General features: G+C 33.6%; 1 protein-coding gene across 1 annotated transcript in view; it reads left to right on the top strand.

Annotated features, from left to right (window-relative positions):
• The window catches only part of LOC123547528 (sodium- and chloride-dependent transporter XTRP3B-like), a 48513-nt gene extending 32131 nt beyond the window's left edge, over positions 1 to 16382 (top strand). Inside the window, exons 2-8 of the mRNA XM_053550665.1 lie at positions 2025 to 2159; positions 6258 to 6402; positions 6805 to 6846; positions 10015 to 10147; positions 10642 to 10833; positions 11763 to 11869; positions 16283 to 16382. Of these exons, the coding sequence (XP_053406640.1) occupies positions 2025 to 2159; positions 6258 to 6402; positions 6805 to 6846; positions 10015 to 10147; positions 10642 to 10833; positions 11763 to 11869; positions 16283 to 16382 (854 nt within the window). The remainder of the gene's footprint in view (positions 1 to 2024; positions 2160 to 6257; positions 6403 to 6804; positions 6847 to 10014; positions 10148 to 10641; positions 10834 to 11762; positions 11870 to 16282) is intronic.
• The last annotated feature ends 5165 nt before the right edge of the window (positions 16383 to 21547 follow it).

Genomic DNA, 21547 nt, shown 5'->3' with positions numbered 1-21547 from the left:
TCAGTTTTGTCTGAAGAAAATGAATACAAAAAGAATGTTCCCAGACTGATATACATCCGATCTGTACAGAGCAGCCATATTTTCTTTCTTGTAAAATAGATAAAAAGAAACAGCTTGTGTTTACCGAGTGTAATGCAATTAAAATTTGCGCAGCATACTTCTGCAACTGCTAGCCGCGAATATCGATACAGGCAATTATGTAACAATGTATAAACAATAATGGTTTCTATAAACAGGTAAAGTATTCAATCTCGAGCGAAACAATAATAACGTCAGTAGTATGGAGCTCTAAATGGGACAGAAATTGTGGAAATAAAGCTGAAATTAATACGAGTTAGGCAGTGGAACTGAAACTACAAATTTCAAGTAGGCCTACTTATTTTAGATATGTGTGTAGGTAACTGCTACAAAGAGCTCAGTCTGAAAAATATCTAAAGTATCATTTTCTAAAAAAGAGTTATTTAAGCCGAAAAAAAAAATGAATGTATTAAAGTTGTCCCTACAGTAGTATTAACTGCTTTTGTCGGAAATACCAACCGTATGTCGATAGACGTTACATGAATAACGGATGAAATAACTTTATTTAGCAGATAATTCTAATGTGGACGCCATTTTCAAGTTGGCCGTCTGGGTAATTAAATGGCTTAAATTTAGCTGTACAGGGTTTCAAATATGTGAAGTAACTTGATTTTGATATTGAAAAAAGTTAAGGAAGATTATTTTATGAAGATGGTGGCTGTTTCTAAAACATGGTCGACATAATTGTCGTTAGCATAATGTTCAGTTTCTGATCTTATTTCATTAAAATTTCTAAACGATTAATAGAGTATGTTTTAAATGCATCAATTCTTACACCTGTATAGCTGCAATCTGTATACATGTGTATTTAATGTGTATATATAATATTATAACATGTTAAATGAGCCGTGCCATGAGAAAACCAACATAGTAGGTTTGCGACCAGCATGGATCCAGACCAGCCTGCGCATCCGCGCAGTCTGGTCAGGCTCCATGCTGTTCGCTTTTAAAGCCTACTAGAATTGGAGAAACTGTTAGCGAACAGCATGGATCCTGACCAGACTGCGCGGATGCGCAGGCTGGTCTGGATCCTTGCTGGTCGCAAACCCACTATGTTGGTTTTCTCATGGCACGGCTCAAATATTATACTTTTAGCTGCATCCAGTGATATGATATAATAACTTGTCCTGTAGCACGAAATACCTTAAAGAAACTGCAAGGCTACTCACAAAAAAAGTATGAAATTTTGTCAATCTAAACAAAACACCTTATGAAATGACGGAACTACTTAATTAAACCAATTTAAGGTGAATAGCACAGAAATATTGACCGAAATGTTCTTTATACATTTTCTTTGAACATTGTCGCTACTTTTGCCTCTAAATGGATTAGGCAGGGTGTAGCTTTTTCAATAGTCTCTGACGTAAACAAACATCCAAAATCGAAACATACATGTATATTTAATTATACTGGATCTACTTTTGTATCGGAAAGCATACTTTTGCAAAAATAAAAAATAATAATAAAACATGTACAACATATCTGAGAATTTTTGCATTAATGATGTTACTCGGTTTACATCTGTTACGTGATTGGAGAGAAAGGCGTTAAATAACACTACATATCAAATGAAACAAATATTGTCAAATACTGCACACATATGAAACATGTCATAATGTGAAAAACTTATCACTTCTTAGGTTTGGTTTCATCAATGACATAAGTTTATCTTATTCCAAATAATGACACCCGCCATTTCAATGCTTGTCGGCATTAACACATATATAACAATGAATTTAGTGTTATATCTAAAAGAGGTAAATTAACTAAAAATTTGTCTAAAAGTGCTATCAAAGAGGCAAAAGTCAGTCTATAGGATAATATTTCAGAAAGTTGAAGTATTTAAGTGTTTACTTTTAATGCAGGCAGTAATTGCTGAATAGCGGCGATTTAATATTAAACACATTTTGTAATGAAGTAGAACATTTACTTTTTTCTGTTTGCAGGTCTTTTTCTGGTAGCATTCTACGTGTTAATGGTCCTAATTTGCATACCAGTTTGTTATGTGCAGATTAAACTTGGCGCTTTGTTCAAGAGAGGAATCGTCGGTATATTCAGCATTCTTGTACCCATTTTGAAAGGTAAGTTATTGCGCAGTAATTTATAAGCTGATAAGCCTTCTTGCTTACGTGTTAAATGTATGAAAACGTACATTTATCTGATTCTTACTTTAAATGTGTTTTGTAACGATTTCAAATTAAAGTACAAAATCACTGTAAATTGCTAATTATAATGTGGGGGACTATGTATCTCACAAACTTTTACACAAAAATCACAAAGTGATCAGTTCCAAGTCTAGTTATCCATATCGTCGACATTATCTGGTTCGATGATTTTCAGCGGAGATATGGTCCTTGGTTCATCAAATTTTATGATGTTTTACTCATTTCTTTTGTATTATTTGGCAGATTTCCATCAAACCTTACAGGAATGATCAGTGCCAAGCCTTATTGTGCTTGATATTTGCATGTTCGATTTCATTTATTTTTAGTGTTTTAGTAGTGATTTTAGAGTTATAGACCTTGATTCGTCGTATTTTACCTTGAACGGGCAACTGTTGCGATACTACCAAGAGGAATTACAGCAAATTTCATAAAAGGTATCATTGCAAAGCCCAGTTATGCATAATCTTGGATATGTTCCAGTTTGCTGTTTCATGGCCTTTGATTCGTCAAATCTTATGATGTTTTAGCCAATTCCCTTCTATAATAGGGCGGATTTGTTCCCTGGCGTTTTTATGCATATCATCGTCAGTGATTTTCAGGAGAGTTATGGCCCTTTATTTGCTGATCTTTTTATATTTGGCATATTTTCTTACACCGTTGGACAGAGTTCCACCGAACCTTACACGAATAATCAGTGCCAGAGCTAGTGATAATGTTATCGACATGTTCGGGTTCATTGATTTTCAGCAGCAAAGTTATGGCTCTTGATTTTTCATATTTGACACTTTTTTTACACTACTTGCTGTAAACAAGTATATCTATGTTAAATTTCACCAAACCTGACGAGTGATTAGTGTGAAGCGTAGTTGTGCATATAGTCGTCATTTTCTGATGAATCACCATTGATTTGTCAAATATTTTTATTTGTGCTACTGCTCCTTAACTACTAGTTGGAACTCCACCAAACTTCACAGGAGTTATGACTGCCAAACCTTTTTGTGTACTTCGTTGGAATGTTAAAGTTCAGTGAATTTTATTGGAGTTATGGCCCTTAATTTGTGTCATTTTACAATTTCTGCGTGGCATGTGGAGGGAGTCATATGTTTTTCGTGTAAAATAATCTCTAGTTTAATAACAAAGAATTTGAAAGCGTGCTACCCTTAAAAGTGCACTTCCATTATGCTTGCCTGCATTGAAACTTGTTTACAAAATATGCAAACTGCATTATTGATGCCGTCCCCGAAGCACGCGATCTATCTCACTGTTTAAAGCAAGTTATAGATGTACGTAAATTAATATTGATTTTCTCCTATTCATTTTCTTCTGAATATAGTCCCCGTGGGCAACCTTCAAAGTACTACGGAAACTTGGCAATATACATCTTCTATAATAGAAAACCAATATTAATATTTCAAGGTATTAATTAAAACATTTAAACGAGGATGCGTACAGGGTATTCGATAAAGAAAGTACAACAGCATTTTCTCTACGGTTTTCTCATGTTTTGATGCAGGAAGTTTCAGTTTAAATATTACTTAGGACGAAAGGTCTTGTATTCTAGATATCAGTAGTGTTTTTGTCAATTCTCGTTTATTGACTTTGCGCTGTGTATAAAACAAAATATAAAAACAAGAATTATATTGACGGCAACAACCTACACTAAAAGCTCTTCCAGTTGGCTTCATATGCGTGATGAAAATTAATCTTATTCGCTAAAGGTTACAAATAAATGCATCGTTTTTTATGTAAACCTTAATATTTTGGAATGGCTTTTTAAATCTCTAAACAAATAAAACCAAATTGTCCAGGGCGCCTGCGAATTAACAAAAATATGACACTTAAGTTTTAAAAATGCTTTATCCGTCAAAAATGGTTGAACAAGGCAACCTTCCAAGAGCGCCTCTTAATGAGTAACCCAACAAATCACTAAATCTCCCTGTTTAGCCGCGTAATTTTACATTCAATGAAACATGGAACACCTGTTAACTACGGCATCTTTTTCCATTATCGGAAGTTTCGCTAGTTTTTTTTTTTTTTTTTTTTTTTTTTTTTTACATTAAAAATGAAAGTCTGTTTAAAAAGAGTATTGTGTTGGCAGGTCATATAGCTTGGTGTTGTTTTTTTTATCATTAATAAAAGTCTTTTAGAAACGGGATTTCCGGTAGGTTAAGTGCTTTATCTTCCGTCACATAGGCGTCATCGGTAGGGAACATTGACGTTGGTGCCGAAAATTGCGTTTATTTTAGTTGGCTTCCTTGATTTAGAAATTGCATTTAACGGGTTTCAGAATTACATTTAAACGGAGTCTCCCGACCAGGTCTTTTTGAGTAACAAATTACAGGAAAAAACCTGGTGCCGAGAACACAAAATAGTCGGTTTTTCAAACTGTGCCAAATGCTAGATTTTAGATATTTGGCTAGACTCAGTCTTTTAATTCTCTTCACAAGGATAATTATTGTTTTTAAGAGTTAGGCCATCATACGACTTCCCCTGTCGCGGTTTGTTTCTTTCTGAAGCAGGTAAATTACTTCTCAATAACTTTTGATAAAAAACAACTTTTGTTTCACATAACTGGAAAACTGTCGAAGCGTTCTCAATTTTTTCATGCATGCTCATTCTTCCTTATTTATCAAGAAATCTTCACTCATGCATTTTTATCTGAATGCGTTTTATAATTGCAATTCCTATCGCCTTATCAAATATGGCAACATTACATATTTCGGTTATGTTTCAAAATGTAGGCGCTTCTCTAAACATAATAACCGCCTGCAGTGATAGTGCTCAGAATCTGTACCGAGCCTGCATTAGTCAATGGATATAAATGGAAAATGACGCTACAGACATTACGTCGATTAATCTTCCAGCGAACAACAGAACTATGTCTCTCCCAAGGGTCACTTAATCTACGGAAATTAATTTTATATAATGAATGAGGGTTATCCTTGGCATTGGGTTATTGCTCATGCTTTTAAAGCAGATCCCTCTAGAATTATGTCAGAAAATCAAACATTTTTATATCAGATGAAAATGCTTGAAATTGTTTAAAACTTGGAACTAATAGGAACTAAATACTGTTAATATTGTTGGTGTGCATATATTTTACGATCCTTCCCCACCGATCAGGTCTATACACTTTACATGCTGCACAAGTGAGTTTGAAATATACGGCAGTTGGTCCACACTGCCAACCGGTTATCCTGGATCGACTTCGTACTCTCAGGTGTATTGTCCCCATTTTTCAATTATTAGTTACGCAGATGCTATTATGTTTTCCGCAAAGTCTGTCCCGTCTGGCGGAAACGTTATATAACTAAATTTCCGAATGGCATTACAGAACAAGTACCTTAAACGAATGACATTAATCTGGAAGCGTTTTGTAAATGCTTCCGTCACATTTATTTAAGGTATGTAATAACCATCTGGATGTAAAATATTCTACACCGTTTGTAGTCTATGTGGCCTTCATGCTTACTTTAATCAGTCCAATGTATCTTATATACAGATGGTAGTTGAAAAACTAGTACCTACATGTTTCTGCTTTCTTAATGATAATCTTGATTTATTTGATTCAGCACTGAATCCATTTAAAGTCATGAATCTCTGAAACAACACCATCGTCCACTACTATCCACCGTTGAAATAACAAATGTTTTGACCTTGCATCACAACGCGCGCCTTCCGTGGAAAACATCGGAGAGTTTGTTCTTAAAGTTATCACTTTGAAATTCAGATAAAAATAAGCAAAACTGCAAATTCTAAGTGCTATCACGTGTTACATACTTAGTAGTATACATCGTAATGTTCCTGAACAAACAGGGCAAATTCTAGATATTCACCAGAGCATTCAGTCTCTTGCCCCATCCCCACCAACCACCACCTCTCCACCATCCCCATCCCACACCAAAACGCCCCATTATATGACCATTAGGTACCTTCGTAGCCAATGCTCTCTCTCAAGTGTATCCGATGTACTGGGTGGAACTAAATTTCATTTCTGTCATAATTATTTTTCAGGAGCTGCAGTGTCTATTCTTGTACTCACATATATCCGGTGTTTGTTACACGGGGTGGAACTAAGTTACGCCCTATACTTTGCATTTGCATCATTGCAGTGGCCGTATCCGTGGGCAGCGCAAACTGGTGTGAACAATACAATAAGGTAATAGCATTATGTATGCAAAATACATTAGTAAACTCGTGTTAAAATATAAAAGCTGAAGTTTTGAACAAACGAAAAGTTTCTTTATAATGATTGAAACGGCGTATTTACTAAAACTAAAAGTAATCAATGAATATAACTATGTTACAGTGAACAATTGCAGTTATATTGTGTATTTCCGTTAAAAAATAGTGTAAAAAGGAAATATGCATGAAAAATCGATATTTTCATTTTATAAAAGAAAATCTATAGAGAATTATCTTGAGATGTCGACACAGAAATTTTGACTTCCAGTTTGAGGATTTTTACATGACGTTGTTTGATTTACTGTACATCGTTTGTGATATGACTAAACTATTTTTTTTTCAAATAAACATATAACTTCTTTTTTCTGTTTTTCAGTGAACTGAAATTTCACCACCGACCTGCCGACAAGTACTTCCAGTGAGTATCTCAATAACAATTTTAATCCTCTTTTTTCATCCATTGAGACTTGAAGTATGTGTATGTGTATATTTGAAATAAAGTTGAATCCGCTATTTTAATTTACATTGCCATGGTACGAAATAGCTGTCATTTTTTGTAGATTTTTGAAAGACTGATAATGTTCCTATTGAAGCCGAGTTTGAAATTTTTTCACAAGACATAATTCGTTTCAGAGTATTTTTCAAATAAGACATACTTTTGAACAACATAGCATATTCCGTTATGTTTGCCACTGAAGTTGTATTATGTTTATGTAAGTACGTAAACTTCTAGCGTTTTCTCTGGGAAAAAAAAGAGAAACAGCCTAAGCGAATTATTCCTGGAAGGCCGGGATAAATTAATATTATTAAGTTGTTATGGAACATTTAATTGCTAACGAGTAATGATACAAATTGATACTATCTCATCGTCTTTGCACATTCTAACTCAATTGACGAACACAGGTTTCTAGAAAAGGTTTTAATTATAGTTTCATACAGCTTGTGTTTAAGACATTTTAACTTCTATTGTCATTTATATCACATTATTAGCTTCCATATCTTTATAAAGATTGTAAAATCTATTTTAACAATAATGGGGAAAGTTATAAATATTCGACATTACGCCTCCATCTGTGATATCAGCAACGAAATTGCTCTCTAATGGGAGGGAAAGGCTGCTGATTTCCTTCCAGTATCTTAATATGGCATTAATAGGAGGTTCTATTGACATTTGAAATTTGGAGTTTTGTACTTTAATACTAATTAATAGAAATCGTTAAAGTTTAAAAGAGCTTAGGCATTAACATAGTGATTATTAGTTGTCGAAATGGGAGTGAACAACAAAGGTTTCCATTTTCTTCATGAAACTAATGTCTTAAGGATGTGGGCCTCTAAAGTCAATCAATTTCCCTTCCATTACGTATTCCTTCGTCTGTTGGTGTTAAAACGTAAGATTTATGTCCTCGTTAAATTGAATATACGGGATGACGAAACACTTTCGTACTTTTTTTTCAAACCCCTCAAGTGTAAATCATTTTGAACAATTCTTTTACGCAATATAATTAAATTGCAATTTTCAGGCAACTGTAAACATAATTTCATACTAAAACTGCACAAAAAACACCTTGAAATGTCTTACTTTCAACTATTTGTGTGATAGTTTTCACCAATGTCTTATATTTGACTGGCGCAGTGAAATAACAGAATAAACAGAAAAAATAATTCAGTCATTTGTTTTTCACTTCCCGTGTCAATCGCGACCATTAAAGACTAATATATGTCAAAGAAATTTTAAGTAAATGTTTCAGATGTGAAGCTGTGCCGTAAAATAAAAAACATTTGTTGCAATTATTCCGCTTTTAGACATACTGGTCTAGTTTTTTATGGTTGATGTCCCCCTAGAGAGTTAGTGCGATTTAACAGCAGCTGCTTTAGTCGTTTTAACAAAAAGCATTCAATAACTTGCTAAAATGATAGCGGCATACATTATCATCCGCAGTCTCTTAAGTAGTTTTACTTAGTTTTTTTTGTCTCTCAAAATTTTGTCATGTAGGTAACCATTGTCAGTTCAACTACACATAATTATTATTACCATTTTTATACAGGATCAATATAGCGCCCTTTTCGTGATAAACACGTTCAAATGCGCTTTACATAGAGCAAAGGCAGCCACTCAGGGCGCCTAATTCATCCTATACTAGTACAGACACAGAGCGAGGGACAGAATGAGAGAATGCCCTCAGAACAGAGAGACAGAAATCCTTTAGATACAGGCCTGGGTCCAGTTGTCCTAAGCTTTAACCGGCTGTTAAACTAACCGTCAGTTAAATTTTGACTTGATGGTCAAAGCATGTTTGATGTTTTACTTTAACTGAAAAGACATTTTATTGTTCATAATCCTTGACTCGCAGATTTGTTTTACTGAGTCTGCTAAAATGTAGAGTTGTAACCTTTAAAGTTAATCGACCGTTACCTTTATCAACTGTTTATATTTCGAATAACTGGGTCCTGTCCGGCTAACTTAGCCTAGCTCTTTGCGAATAAACAATCTGGTTCTTTAACGTGTCCGGTGTATGGCATCGATAACCGATACACAAGAGGAAGAAACCAGTACTGACCTCTAACATACAAATATTCCTAGAGATGGTCATCCATAATTTGTACAAGTATTCTCGAAGCCCAAAGTTTTCGCCCATTGTTTCGTTTTGCTAGGGCAGCTAAAATCGATAAACAGATTAAACTGTCGAAGCAGCAAAGCAAGGTGCTGTAGATAAATTCTGAATTTCAGGGACAAGACACTTTCGCTTCACCATGAATTATGTACATTTGCTGCCTCAAAGATATCTCCAAGAAATGATTTACGCAATGCGCCGTCTAACACTTTTCTCCTATATGGAAGAAAAAACTTTCATTCAGAAATTTGGAATTTGGCCAAACAATACTGTGAATCGCTTTATTAAAAGGATTATTTTACAACCCGTAAATCCCGCTTATCCCATTGGTCGGTTACATAGTGGCATTCACAACAAAAAATGATATTCTTTTTAACAAACCAAATGGGGTGATATAATATTTGACGATGAATGTTTTCTCTGCATTTCTAGTTTGAATAGAACAGGGCTAACTGCCTGTAATCATTTTAGTCTGATTATATTGTTCATTTTTCGGTGAGTCATATAATAAAATACTTACTGCTGTATGATAATATTGGTGAATATCAAAATCTATGGAATTTACAGAGTTCGACTGGTCAGGTCCAAAAATTTGGATTTTCCCCATTTATACAATAACTGTTTGAAAGGGAATGGTGGTCTATTGGTTAAAGTGTCGGTCGTTAAACCCGGAGGTCTTAGTTCGTGCCCTACTTTGGTCACGACCACGTCTTCTCAAAGGACACCAGTACTGGTTTTTTCCCAGGAAAGGTTGTTGAAATAAGCTTAAAGCTTTCATCACATCGAGCTAAAATGAATTAGTTTAGATTAAACTAAATTAATAACTGTTTAATATACGAATGTTTAATAGTAGTAAAACAAGCTGAACAGATTGACTTTACTGTATTTTCGATTTCGACTTTTCAAGTATATACAATTAAATGCTGAATTCACCAATGGTTCTTACACAAAATGTTTTATATTGCAATTTACAGTGAGGATTTCCTACAAAAGTCGGAACATATTGGAGAAGGTGGTTACATTGTATGGTATATTGCGTTGTGTCTGTTGGCAACATGGGTCGCTATATATTTCCTTACATTTAGAGGGACGTCTCTAATTGCAAAGGTACATTTTCAATTTTTTATTGTAACATAATTGTGTAAAAATATTGACGTTTCTGGTTCATTGTAACTTGATGGAGAATTAAAACTCTTTGGCCATGTCTTTTGCACTACGTAGAGTGTGCATGCCCGAATTTTTACTTCCGTTACGAAGGAACGGGCCGAGTGTAAATTCATCTATATATAAGATAACTATGCATGCTCCTGATAAAAATGACGGCTTTAGAGTTTTAAATCATTAAAAGAGATAAAGAAATGTATAAAGAGGATTGTAGTCATGCATTACTGAAGAGTAAGCTCTTACATACAAGTGCGCAAAGGATCTTTTTACAGATTTTATTAATAATTTTGTACATATGCATTTTTTATTTACCTCACTCCTGTTTTTGTTTTAAATGAGAATAAATATTAAACATTTGTTTCGAATTAGATTAGAGAACTTTATTATTTCTTTCTGATTTCTCTCGATTTCACCATGTTTATTATCTTCTTTACCAGATCGCCTATATCCTGACACCAACCACAATTTTCACGTTATTAGTCGTGATGATCTATGGTTATGCTGCGATACCCAATGCTTCAACAGCCGTAAACAGGCTCCTGACCAGCCGGGGAGAAAAGATCGAATACACACCAACACAATACTTCTTCCTCAACAATGAAGTTAACTACAAGCTGGGACATCCCGGGGTAAGAGTCCATCATGTCTATAGATACTGGCTTTAACTTCTCCAAATTAATATTTAAGTTATCTCAACACTTAACCAAACACGTAACGTATTTTCTACTTTGTAGAAAAAGTGCTACAATGCTAGTAGTGTATGAAGAAGCCGTGTGCACGGATCGTTGTTCTTCATGTATTTTTTTACAATACAGATAGAGTTGAATCTCGGAATCTCGAATTCCAAGGGATCGATATCTCGAATTCCAAGGGATCGAGCGTTTTACCTTTCGAGATAACCGAAATTAGACTGAAATGATATTTCGTGCACGTGTTTTCGGAATGGGACTTAAAAAATGTCTTCGAAAAAGCCGGAATATTGAGATAGGCAAGTTTGAAATATCGAGTTCCAACTGTATTTAGTTAAAGGTTATGATTATCTCAACTACCCGGTTTCCTTTAAGAAGAGGGTTTACCTGAATCTCTCTTGAAAACGTTACTTAACACTATGTATGTGGAGGTCTGTATTTCCACTGCTATCATTCTTCTCATAGCTAGGTGTAACAACGTTCCGTCTTCAACCTTTTCACATAATTATAGCCCTTTTTATTATTTCTTGCAATAGTACTTCTACTAATATCATTCTTTCATATCTATATTTATGTGCATCAAAGTTACGTTTTTAACTCTTCCACGTAGTTATAACCTTTTACATTATTTCTTGTGTTAGAATCACAGCATTGATGTTTTGCAAAATTAAAACAGGCATTTATTAACGTTTTATATTTGTTTAGTCTTTTTCCAAATTTCTTTTGTCTCAGTCAGGTATGTATGTATAGAAATTGAAATTCACCTTATTTTAGCGATAAATTACTCGAACTTTAACAAAAGAGAAACAAATATTTTTATGATAATATAATAGTTTCATTTTATTTATGAATGTTTGCAATTCTTTTAGCCTTGGATCGACGCACTGAATTTACATATCAACAGTGTTGGATTGTGGTCTGGCGTTTTGCCCACACTAGGAACGCTTGTCTTCAACAGAAAATATGTCGTCAATGCGTAAGTTTGTACTTCTACATTCTGAGATCGCCGTGAAAAAAAAAACAATCATTTTAGACCATTTGCCTCAAGGAAATCAGCCACATTGCTGTACTGAACATGTTTCAGTATGGCGAATGCAATATGGCTCTTTTCTGAGGTAGAATTTTACTTCAAGTTTATGTTACTTTTGTAAAACTCTAGTAAGCAAAGTGAACTACACGTATAGACCCCTGTCTTTTCCGTGCTTTCTTTTGGAAATATATGAATCCATGTCTGTTTTTAGCAGATGTAGTCAAATGTTGTATCAGGATAGTCATTTTAACTTTGAATTCAATAGACTTTCGTTTCCTGAAAGTCGTAAAAGAGATCTGAACTTTTTTTCTAAAAAAAATCAAACAAAACGCTATGTCAACGACTGTGGTACTGAAAGCTACTGTTTTATTTTCGAATTGACTGCGAATTACTTGTTACGCGTTCTATATCAAGATTTTTCATACTGACACGAGAAAAACTTGTTTCTTTTAAACCATTTTCTCTGAATTACCATTATGTAAATTCAGACAGAATGCTTGATCAAGACGGATGTCAAACCTTTTTGATGCCGCGTGAATACTGTCTAGAGTTCAAGTTATGCAATTTTTACGTTTTTAGTTCTTCGCAAGATGCGACACAATGTCTTGTAAATTATTTGGATACGAGAAAGGCTTCGTCTCAGTGGCATTCAGCATTAAATCAATCTGAAAATTATCTCTATAAATTTTTCGGTCTCGGCAAGACTTGACACTGTCTCCTGCCAATCATTTATCCGATGTCATTAAGTGCTGTTGGTTTAATATAAGAACGCTATTTTAATTAGTGTGAACTTGTTTTATGTCTACTAACTGTGTGTTATAAACGCTATCTATTTCTCAATTATATATGTTAAGGAGGTAGGATACCTTGTTACAAGGGTAAATTCAAATTAGTTGAACCGCAGCATGTTTTTGTATTTCGTGTAATATGAAGTTTTAACTGCTACAATCTCAATTTTGTTTGTCTCTGTCCCTTCAAGTTCAATTTTTATCCAGGTTTGAAGAACATGACCCTCCAAAGGTATTTCATATTGAAAGAAGAAGGAAAATACGGATATTAAACACTTTTCAGTGTATTTTAGTTTCATTGATATCCGTAGAAGTCTGCATAATTGATAATTTTACTGGTATGCACGTTATCTTTCTAATATAAGCTTAAAATGTATATGTCGCGGGGCTCGTGTTTCCATGGTAACGCATTTTCTCTCATTTTTAAACAACTATGTATAAAAATAGGGGTTTTCGACGGCTTCAGTGCCATTCTGTTAATGACCAACATGAAATATTTGGGTAATATTATTAGCACAATACCAAGCACTTTATATGGTACCCTATTTTTCTTAAATTTTAAAGTAACCATGGTAACAGAGATGTTTAAAATAGCTTATATCTTGCTGTTTATCGTAATTTCTTTAAAAAAAATATTGAATAAGATTATCTTTCTGGTTGATGTAGCTTTAAAACATATTATTTCTAACGTAGGTTACATTTTCGTGCTATTTGCATTTATTCAAACAAATTTCATAGCTTAGAATACGTACAGCAGTACCCCTCGTCTGCCATTTTTCATGGAAAAATCGTTCAGCGTGCTGCTATTATTCTCATGGATATTGTTGAAATGAAAATTAAAGCCGAAGCTGTGTTTCTGAAATAGACCAGTGTCAACGCTTTTGAATTTTACATTTAGATACATAGGTCACGGGCTTCGTTTCCATGGTAACATTTGATGAAACTTCTCACAATTGTAAATAAACACATGGCCTATAATTTGGTGAAATAAAATGTATAGGTCCGTGTGCTTACTTTTGAGATATTTTACCATGATTAAAGGGAACCGGGCATTTCACGTTAATTTTAAGAAATTATTTTAATTTTTTTAACGTGTCATATGTTTTAATATCATATTTTGACTTTAGAAATATAGCAACAGTGCCATTATAACAAATTTACTCACATGTTTCGATTAATTCATAAATTGATTTTCATTTCCGTACGCCGAATCCAGGCTTTATTCTACGTTTTCCGGATAAATGACGTTACGCCATCACTTCCGGTTTTTCAAACGTGCAGAACTACCTTAAGTAAGAATTTTATTTGAAGGTGATACTAGATGAGAATTGAATTCCAACCAACACAGCTTTGTAGAAATTTAAATTAAATCGTTTTACCCTACACAGTCATGTACAGCATATCAATAAGACTAACGAGACTGAAAAACGTTTAACACCCGTATTTTCTAAAGGATTATCTAGATTTACTAGAGAATAATTCAAGATGGTTAGTAATACGGAGTCTTTATTGGGGAACAAATGATTGATAGATGTGCATTTATACACTTTTTCTTATAAAATGGGTAAAGTAAAAAAGAATTTCTTAAAAGTTCAAGCAGTTTGTGTTTATATCAATGTATTGCTTTTCTTGAAAGTTCAAGCGGTTTATCAAGCGGTTTATATCAATGTATTGCTTTTTTAGCTCACCTGTCACAAAGTGACAAGGTGAGGTTTTGTGATCGCGCAGCGTCCGTCGTCCGTGCGTCCGTGCGTAAACTTTTGCTTGTGACCACTCTAGAGGTCACATTTTTCATGGGGTCTTTATAAAAATTGGTTAGAATGTTCACCTTGATGATATCTAGGTCAGATTCGAAACTAGATCACGTGCGGTCAAAAACTAGGTCAGTAGGTCTAAAAATAGAAAAACATTGTGACCTCTCTAGAGGCCATATTTTTCAAAAAATCTTCATGAAAATTGGTCAGAATGTTTATCTTGATGATTTCCAGATTAATTTTGAAACTGGGTCACGTGCCATCAAAAACTAGGTCAGTAGGTCAAATAATAGAAAAAACCTTGTGACCTCTCTAGAGGCCATATTTTTCATGGGATCTGTATGAAAGTTGGTCTGAATGTTCATCTTGATGATATCTAGATCAAGTTTGAAACTGGGTCACGTGTAGTTAAAACTAGGTCAGTAGGTCTAAAAATAGAAAAACCTTGTGACCTCTCTAGAGGCCATACTTGTGAATGGATCTTCATAATAATTGGTCAGAATGTTTACCTTGATGATATCTAGGTCAGATTTGAAACTGGGTCACGTGCCGTCAATAACTAAGTCAGTAGGTCTAATAATAAAAAAACCTTGTGACCTCTCTAGAGGCCATATTTTTCAAGGGATCTGTATGAAAGTTGGTCTGAATGTTCATCTTGATGATATCAAGATAAAATTTGAAACTTGGTCAACTGTGTTTAAAAGCTAGGTCAGTAGGTCTGAAAATAGAAAAACCTTGTGACCTCTCTAGAGGCCATATTTTTCAATGGATCTTCATGAAAATTGGTCAGAATGTTCTTCTTCATGATATCTAGGACAGTTTTGAAACTGGGTTACGTGCCATTAATAACTAGGTCAGTAGATTAAATAATATAAAAACCTTGTGACCTCTCTAGAGGCCATATTTTTCATGGGATCTGTATGAAAGTTGGTCTGAATGTTCATCTTGATGATATCTAGTTAATTTTGAAACTGGGTCAACTGCAGTCAAAAACTAGGTCAGTAGGTCTAAAAATAGAAAAACCTTGTGACCTCTCTAGAGGCCATACTTTTCAATGGAAATTCATGAAAGTTGGTCAGAATGTTTACCTTGATGATATCTAGTCAAATTCGAAACTGGGTCACGTACCGTCAATAAATAGGTCAGTAGGTCATATAATAAAAAACCTTGTGACCTCTCTAGAGGCCATATTTTTCAATGGATATTCATGAAAGTTGGTCAGAATTTTTATCTTGATGATATCTAGGTCAGGTTCAAAACTGGGTCACATGAGCTCAAAAACTAGGTCACTATGTCAAATAATAGAAAAATCGACATCATACTCAGTTCAAAACTGGGTCATGTTGGGACAGGTGAGCGATTCAGGACCATCATGGTCCTCTTGTTTAAAAGTTCAAGCGGTTTATATCACTGTATTGATTTTCTTAAAAGTTCAAGTGGTTTATATCAATGTATTGCTTTTCTTAAAAGTTTAAGCGGTTTATGTCAATGTATTGCATTTCTTAAAAGTTCAAGCGGTTTATGTCAATGTATTGATTTTCTTAAAAGTTCAAGCGGTTTATGTCAATGTATTGCTTTCTTAAAAGTTTAAGCGGTTTATGTCAATGTATTGCTTTTCTTAAAAGTTCAAGCGGTTTATATCAATGTATTGCTTTTCTTGAAAATTTAAGTGGTTTTTATCAGTGTATTGCTTTTCTTAAACATTCAAGCGGTTTATATCAATGTACTGATTATCTTAAAAGTTCATGCAGTTTATATCAATGTATTTTTCCACCAGTACACTTACTGATAAATAAATCTTTTGTTTATTCCCCGAGATCTACGTTTAAGGTATTTTATACACCTATACACAACGATGATCCGTACTTCTCGCGTAAGCGTGTACAGTTCATTAAGAATAAATTCCGTAACATGTGATAACAGGAGAATTACAAAGCTAACTCCATTTTCATTCAACGTTTCGACTATTTTTATTAGTCTTCTTCAGGAAGTTAACAAATATGATATGAAATAAACAACGTCATGAATATATGACGTCATAAAAGATGACGTTACGTTACAAACGTTTTGGCGTAAAAATTACAATGTACAATAGGCTACATAATGTTTACACAAATGTATATCTAAAGTACTGTTTAAAGTATATTATGACAAAAGTAAAATTAAAAGTGGTTATACTTAATACATAGTAAGATTATAGACATTATTTAAAATAATAATGTTAATAATCATAATAACAGTAAGTACAGGATCACAAAGATAAGAAATCACTGGGTAAATTGTGTTATAGACAAAAAAAGAAAATACCAGCAAAAACAGTACTAACTGACATTAAGAAAACCACAGTTTGTGTTACATAACAGAAAACACTATGAAGTAAAGAAATTTAGGAAAAATTATACATTACTTTTGAATTCATTCCTTTTGGAAAAATAGTATCTAGTTTGTGAATCCAGTAAGTTTCCTTTAGAAGCCTCCTCATATCATCATGGATAACATCAATAGGCATAAAGCTAAAGTCATTTAAGCTATGACCATTTTGATTAAAATGAATTGCTACATGACTAGAAAATGCAGGATCGATGAAACTTGTAATATCAAAACGATGTAAAATTAACATTAGACAACATATGAAAGTCAGTTTTAACTAGAATGTCCTTCAAATTCTTAGGACGTTTAAAAGCCATGGTAGGTTTACACAAATGTACCATTTTAACAGCAGGATTATCTGACAGCTGAAGTAAATCCCAGTATTTGTTAATAATGTTGCCAATATTAGGAAGAGATGTGTTGTACTCAACTACAAAAGGCACAATATGTTGATCTTGTTTTACAGAGGCTCTAAGTGCATCATCTTGTGACATACACATAACTTTCTCAAATGCTGTATTAATAACAGACTCTGGGTAGTTTCTAACAAGGAAGTGTTGCCGAAGCTGTTCGATATTACCAAAAAATTGATTCTCATCAGAACATATTCGGCGATACCGTTTAGCTTGACTGTAAGGTATACCATCCTTACATGCTTTAGGATGGCACGAACTATAATCAACATACTGGTGAATATTGGTAGGTTTGACATGTACATTGGTGCTGATGTTATGTTCATCATCTATACTAACATCTACATCTAAAAATGATACTTCAGATTCAGATATGTTATATGTGAACTTAATCATTGGATGAACTGTATTTAACAACTCAATAAAATTTCTTAAGCTCATCTAAAGAATGACTCCAGAGCATGAAAATATCATCCAAGAATCTAAACCAAACATCTGGTTTCAACTCACAACTATTAAGAAAAGGTTGTTCAAGTTTACCCATGAATAAGGAAGCAAAAGATGGAGCCATGGGACTACCCATAGCTGTCTCAGTTTTTTGTAGATAATTATCATTATTAAACTTGAAGAAGTTGTTTTCTAATACAGTTTGTATAAGTTTACATACACTGTCCACTGACAATCTACCATTATAGTTACTATTTTCCAAAAAATATTTGCATGCTTCTATACCTTCAGTGTGTGGGATATTTGTATACAAAGAATTAACATCCAATGTAACTAGAAATGTTTTATGGTTGCTTAGTTTATGCTGTTTAAGCTTTGTAATAAAATCATTTCTGTCTTTTATATACGACGGCAGGGACTGCACAAATGGTTGCAGAATATGGTCAACGTATTTAGATATATGATCCGTGCATGAATCATATGCAGACACAATAGGTCGGCCAGGGTATCCAAGAGGTAGATTATCATCAAAAGTTTTATGGATTTTTGGCAGTATGTAAAATTGTGGGGTCCTCACGTGTCAGTTAGAACAAGTCGTTGTACCCCTATAACATGTGATAGGAATAAATAATTCTAGGTCTTATAGAAACGTGCCTTACACACAAAACTAACGATTTTCTCAACCCTGTTGTATATACAAGGAAAATCTTTTATATGTCTTGCATACTAATAACACCAACTTTGAAACCTAACTAAAAAAATATTTTATGGAGTATATCTTGTCACTGATCTAGTTTCCCCAAAATCATGTTTTGCGGTCAATCCAAGTTTGGCTCAATATCATGATTACTTTTAGCTTGTAAATGATGAATTATTGACACTAAAATACACTCAAAATGTGTATGAACATTCAGACTTTTCGTGTCAGTTAGAACAAGTCGTTGTACCCCTATTGATTCAAATGGGGTCCTACGATACATTTTGACACATTATGTGCATCGTTAATGACTTTGTGATAATTAAGGTTACGAGGGAGACTTTATAAGATCAACTGTTAGAATTGAACTTCTCATTTCTTTTAAGGAAATGATGTCTTTGATGTTTTAAAATATGTTATAGATAAAGATTAAGTGGTTATAATGTTTCTCTTTCGTCAGTGTACTGTTAGCTCATTTGATAGTGGTATTGGATCTTAATGGCTGTTCAAAGGGCATATTGATATGCACACATACAAAGCCTTATACATGATTAAGGTAATATAGTGAGTGAGTGAGTTGGGTTTTACGGCGAATCGACACAAAATGGTCATATATCGCCGAGAAGAAGTTATATTGAAAACACCAATTGTAAAGCATACCTTAAATCATTTATGTAAGAATGTAAGCATATCTAAAATCATTTATGTAAAAATGTAAAGCACATTATGTAAAAATGTAAAGCATATCTAAAATCATTATGTACTTATATCATACCTGTGCTATCACAGTAAACACATTACTGATCATCAAAATAATTGGTCCAATGTACTATCTGACGTCAGCGGTTTCTGTAGATCTATGCTATGAGTATGTACAGACGACTCGTTTGTATTATCTTCGTCTACAACATGACAAGTGATATTTTCTTGCACTTAATGGACTGGGAACAGTATCAAACAATTTATCTATAAAGCCTTTGATATGAATACGTCTTTGATAAATAATACCAAAATGTCATCCAAGTGGCATTTCAGTTAGTTTTGTTTGTTGTATGCCCCCCGCTCCCAATCATAAATAACTCTTTATGTTTGCTGCTGGCTATGTATATGCACGTGTTGGTGTTCGAAAAATATTATCCGGCCCAGAACCTTGTTATAAACGATGTGATTTTTAAATAATTTTGATAATCAAAACAAGTAAATGTATTTCATTAAAGAAATATAACTTAAAGGTCAAGGTCAAACTCAGAGGTCAAAGATGGTTCATTTTTCTGTATGAATGATTAACATGTTAGTGGGTTAGCAGCTGTTTCTGTCTGGCACAGAATTTTGCAGTGTATTGTTGGATTTCACAAAACTTTGTACAAATGACAGTCACAACGAAAAACGTGTAATGTGGAAGATAAAAGACTACTAGGTCAATGTTGCACGAAAAGGTTTAATATCTTTGTCATTTTTCTTGGGGTGTTTATAATTTGTGTATGCAATACATAGACGGATATACGAATACATTAGCTACGGTTCATATCCCTAAATTAAAAATCTCGATCACACTCAGGGGTCAAACATTTTGAGTTTGAGTCTTTAACTTCTTTTATACAAAAACTGATATTCAGATAACTTGTCATAATCATTTTCTATAACAAAGCGACATGTCTTTGCAGAACGAGTCAAATGCCCCTTAAATTATATTCATACCACATAAAATGAAAAATGTTTGATAATAGCTTTTGTTTTTGACGATTACTAATATTACAAATACAAATATTACTTTAAATATAATATTAATAAAGTGTAAGGTATGTCTTTATTTACAAATCACTGCGAATCTCATAAAGTAATCCTGCTATTTAAATTATTTCCAAGCCAGACGTTTCTAGCAATGCTCAAGAGCTTGTATAATGTAACTGGATTTTCTTAAGGATTCTCTAAAGCACAATTTACATACGCACGAATAACACCCTGGTCCAAGGTTTAAGCCCATGTTCAATATTTACACCCAGGTCCAAGATTTACAACCTGGCCCAAGGTTTACACCCAAGTCCAAGATTTACACTCCAAGATTTACACCCGAGTCAAATATTTACACCCATGTCCAAGATTAGAGTATTAGTTGGAGAATTAATTATATTGCATTAGATAAAAAATACAGAGGAGTAAGTGAAAAATGAAAAGATTACAAGCAAATGTGTTATCATGATATTGTTTAAGTTTCCTTTATGGAAAAAATAAATGAAAACTATCTAATCGATACATCAGCAAATAAATGACAGGCACACAGAATCCTTTCATTGTATGTGAACGAAATTCTGATGCATTTGCGCGTATACAAATATTGTACATGCTCCAATTTTACACCCTATGTATCTATTTTGTCATGTGAACAGGACTTTGATGAATATGGAGTCTTTATTGCGAAAACTTGATTAACAGTCCTGTGTTAATGGATTTTTTCCTCGTAAAGGGAGTAAAATACAAACCCAAGATCAGAGTAAATTCCTCAAAATTCCAACGCAGCATCATTTCATAGAGTAATATTTTCCGCTGGCAAATTGGTGGATAGAAAAATAAATACAATTTAAAGATTCCTTCAAGGACATTGTTAATCACAAATATCATGAAAGTGGTATGAAACTGCAATTAACCTAACTATGCAAATTGCGAAATTTTTTAAGTCTGCAATTAAATGATATTCATCCTCTAGGAACGGATCCCCCTCTTTTCCTTCTTTATAGAAGGCGATATTTGCCTTTGAAATGACATTGTTGTCGGACGTATCTCTGTCTGCTGTTTTAAACTGAAGTAAAACTCACATTTAGCAAACTCAGAAATAGCAAAACTCGGATATAAAGAACTATTTTTATTCTACGATTTTTAACTTCTTTATTTCATATAAAAATCTTTAGATACAACGAACTCAGTTAAAGCGAAAACTCGGTTATAAGGAACACGTTTTTCAGTCCGAAATCAGTAATCTATTCAGAAAAGTTACAAATGCTTGATTTTGATCATTTAAGTCCATCTTTTTCCCGTAGATAAAAAAAACCACGAATTTTGACATGCACATAGTAAAAATAAGAATCTGATATTTTATTTCAGGAATAAAACTTGACTTAAAAAAAATGTACCAAATAGCAGAGTAATATGCGAATTTC

The sequence above is a fragment of the Mercenaria mercenaria genome, chromosome 9 (assembly GCF_021730395.1).
Source record: "Mercenaria mercenaria strain notata chromosome 9, MADL_Memer_1, whole genome shotgun sequence".
NCBI lineage: Eukaryota > Metazoa > Mollusca > Bivalvia > Venerida > Veneridae > Mercenaria > Mercenaria mercenaria.
Note: the sequence above shows the minus strand (reverse complement) of the source record. Positions and strands in the feature narration are given on the sequence as shown.